We start from the raw sequence: 2,516 nt of genomic DNA, 5'->3' as shown, positions 1-2,516 counted from the left end.
ATATAGTATGTGTATATATATATATATATATATATATATATATATATGTGTGTGTGTGTGTGTGTGTGTGTGTGTTCTCTCGTTAAAAAATTGTGATATTAAAATTGCTCGTAATATTCCTCGTAACGTCAAAATTAATTGACATTTTACTAAGGAAATAAAGCAAAAAAATACGAATTATGAAATATTTAGCTTATGGAATTAATTCGACTAATACTACCACAGTTGAGCGAATTTTAAGAAAATACGAAAATTGACTTATTGATAAACGGGACACATCACTTTAATGATTTTTTTCTAATTAATTCTTAGCACTCGGAGATGATAAATGATAATGAATTAAAAAATAGAAATTTATGGGTAGGGGGGTTATCAAAATTTTTGTTTTAAAAGGGTGTTATGTGTTGTAGGGCTCGTGTAGCAACTGTGGCATCGCATGCCATAGTGTTCGTGCGACGCCCAAGGGACATGCGTGTCATAGCTGCTATCTACATTGGAGGTAAATTAAACAGTGAACGTAAATTAAATGTCAATGCCAATGATTGCGAATAGATAAATTATTGTTACACAACTCAATAAGCGCCGGAAAGGATATTCACATGAAAAATAAGTTACTGGAACTGAATTGACTCTTTTTCCAATGCAGTAATGCTTATTCGAAATATCTCTTTTTACAGATAAACGCATATATTTGTTCGTTTTTAAGCAATTAAAATTAATGAATATCCTTGGAAACTCGCTTATTCCGTATTTTGTTTTAAACTGTATATATCTTTATTAATGATACTTATTGACATACAATTGATCTTAATGACATTGACATACAATATAGACCAGCCTCATGTTCAGATTCTTAAAATCATTCTACGTTTTTTGATGGTTTAGGCGTACCGGTGTAGCAAGACCGTTAACTTCCATGCCGGGTCGTACGAATAAAAGAAAACCACCCCGGGGCTTAGTTGTGAATCATGATGATTTGGCGGCGTTGGCTGGTCAACCAAATCAAGCCAACAACAGTTTGCAAGCTATCGACACTGAGATCGTTAGCTTAAAACGTCAAGTATGTTAACAAGTACAAAAAAAAAGCCTATAAAAATATAACGTGTGGATACATTTTTCTTTATTTTTTATATCGTAATGAATCATGAAAGCATATGCAAACACTCCCATTTGAAACTGTTAACAATTAAGGTATGTGTTATACTGAAATATTTTAAAGAAATGTTATAAAGTAGAATAAAAGTCTTAAATGTAGGATTGCAGATGCAACAATGCTTTCGTGACCAATGCATTTTATAATCTCTTTAATTAAAATATAATATAATTAATAATTAAAAATAAAATATTAAAAATAAAAATATAATTAATTATGCTTTATATAATTGTGTTCAACCGTTATAGGCTTTAATTCTTACTTGTATATATTGTGTAACTTATAATATTATATAATTTTCGAAATCGCACAGATACAAGCTAACAAACAACAAGTAAGCGCACTGAAGCGAAAGACAACCGATGGTATCGACCATCTACGACCGCCGGAAGTGTCAGGCCGTATAAATGCACGCTGGACAAATGATGAATTGCTATTAGCGGTTCAAGGCATTAGAAAATATGGAAAGGATTTTGCCGCAATTGCTGAAGTTATTGGTACCAAAACTGAAGCCCATTTACGATCATTTTTCGTGAACTATCGACGAAGATATAATTTGGATGCAGTACTGAAAGAATTTGAGGCTGAAAATGGTCCCATTCTTATTGATGATGAAAAAGAAGAAAAGGTACAAAATATACATTGTATTTTTCAATACACAATGTCATATATATTTTTGTTATATAATATTGAAAATGTATCAAGAATATTATTTTGATTACTATAAAATATTGTTCCCGTTATATATAATACATACTCATATATGTGCGTGCGTGCGTGTGTGCGTGCGCGTACAGAATGTCCGACGAGCCTTCTATTAAACACTTTTTGTGAGATGAAGTGGACTAAACTGAGATGAATCGAAAAGTCCTCTACCATTTTGCAATTTTTGATGGTTAACGCAATGGTTAACGAGATAATTACTAAAAGTTGAATATTGGTCTTCAATATTTTTTTACTCAAATACTATCAACTTTATAGAAAAACAACAAGAGATAAAAATTGCTTATTTTCTTTTTATAAAGTTTTGAGAATTTTTTCATATTTTCTCATGTTGATAAAAAGTTGCCAATAAAAAAGCATTACTAAAAAGTTTTGAAAAAATTTTTAGAGCTCTATAAGAAGAAAATAAACAATTTTTATTTATTGCTATTTTTCTGTAAAGTTCTGATTTGAGTAAAAAATTATTGAAGACCAATATTCGATAATTTATTTAATCCGTTCTATCTACAAAACGCATTTGACAGAAATCTCGTCGGACGTATATACTTGTGTATATATATATATGTGTGTGTGTGTGTGTGTGTGTGTGTGTGTGTGTGTGTGTGTGTGTGTGTGTGTGTGTGTGTGTGTGTGTGTGTGT

At 30.8% G+C, this 2,516-nt stretch overlaps 1 protein-coding gene across 1 annotated transcript; it reads left to right on the top strand.

The window, feature by feature from the left end:
* Positions 1-410: 410 nt before the first annotated feature.
* LOC105625485 (REST corepressor 3-like) lies at positions 411-1,785 on the top strand (the record flags this gene model as incomplete). The annotated part of the gene is made up of 3 exons (XM_012206813.1): positions 411-499; positions 886-1,060; positions 1,467-1,785. Coding segments are annotated over 3 exons (583 nt in total), but the record flags the coding sequence as incomplete, so codon positions are not given.
* Positions 1,786-2,516: the final 731 nt, after the last annotated feature.

This window comes from Atta cephalotes (assembly GCF_000143395.1).
Source record: "Atta cephalotes unplaced genomic scaffold scaffold01933, whole genome shotgun sequence".
Lineage (NCBI taxonomy): Eukaryota > Metazoa > Arthropoda > Insecta > Hymenoptera > Formicidae > Atta > Atta cephalotes.
Note: the sequence above shows the minus strand (reverse complement) of the source record. Positions and strands in the feature narration are given on the sequence as shown.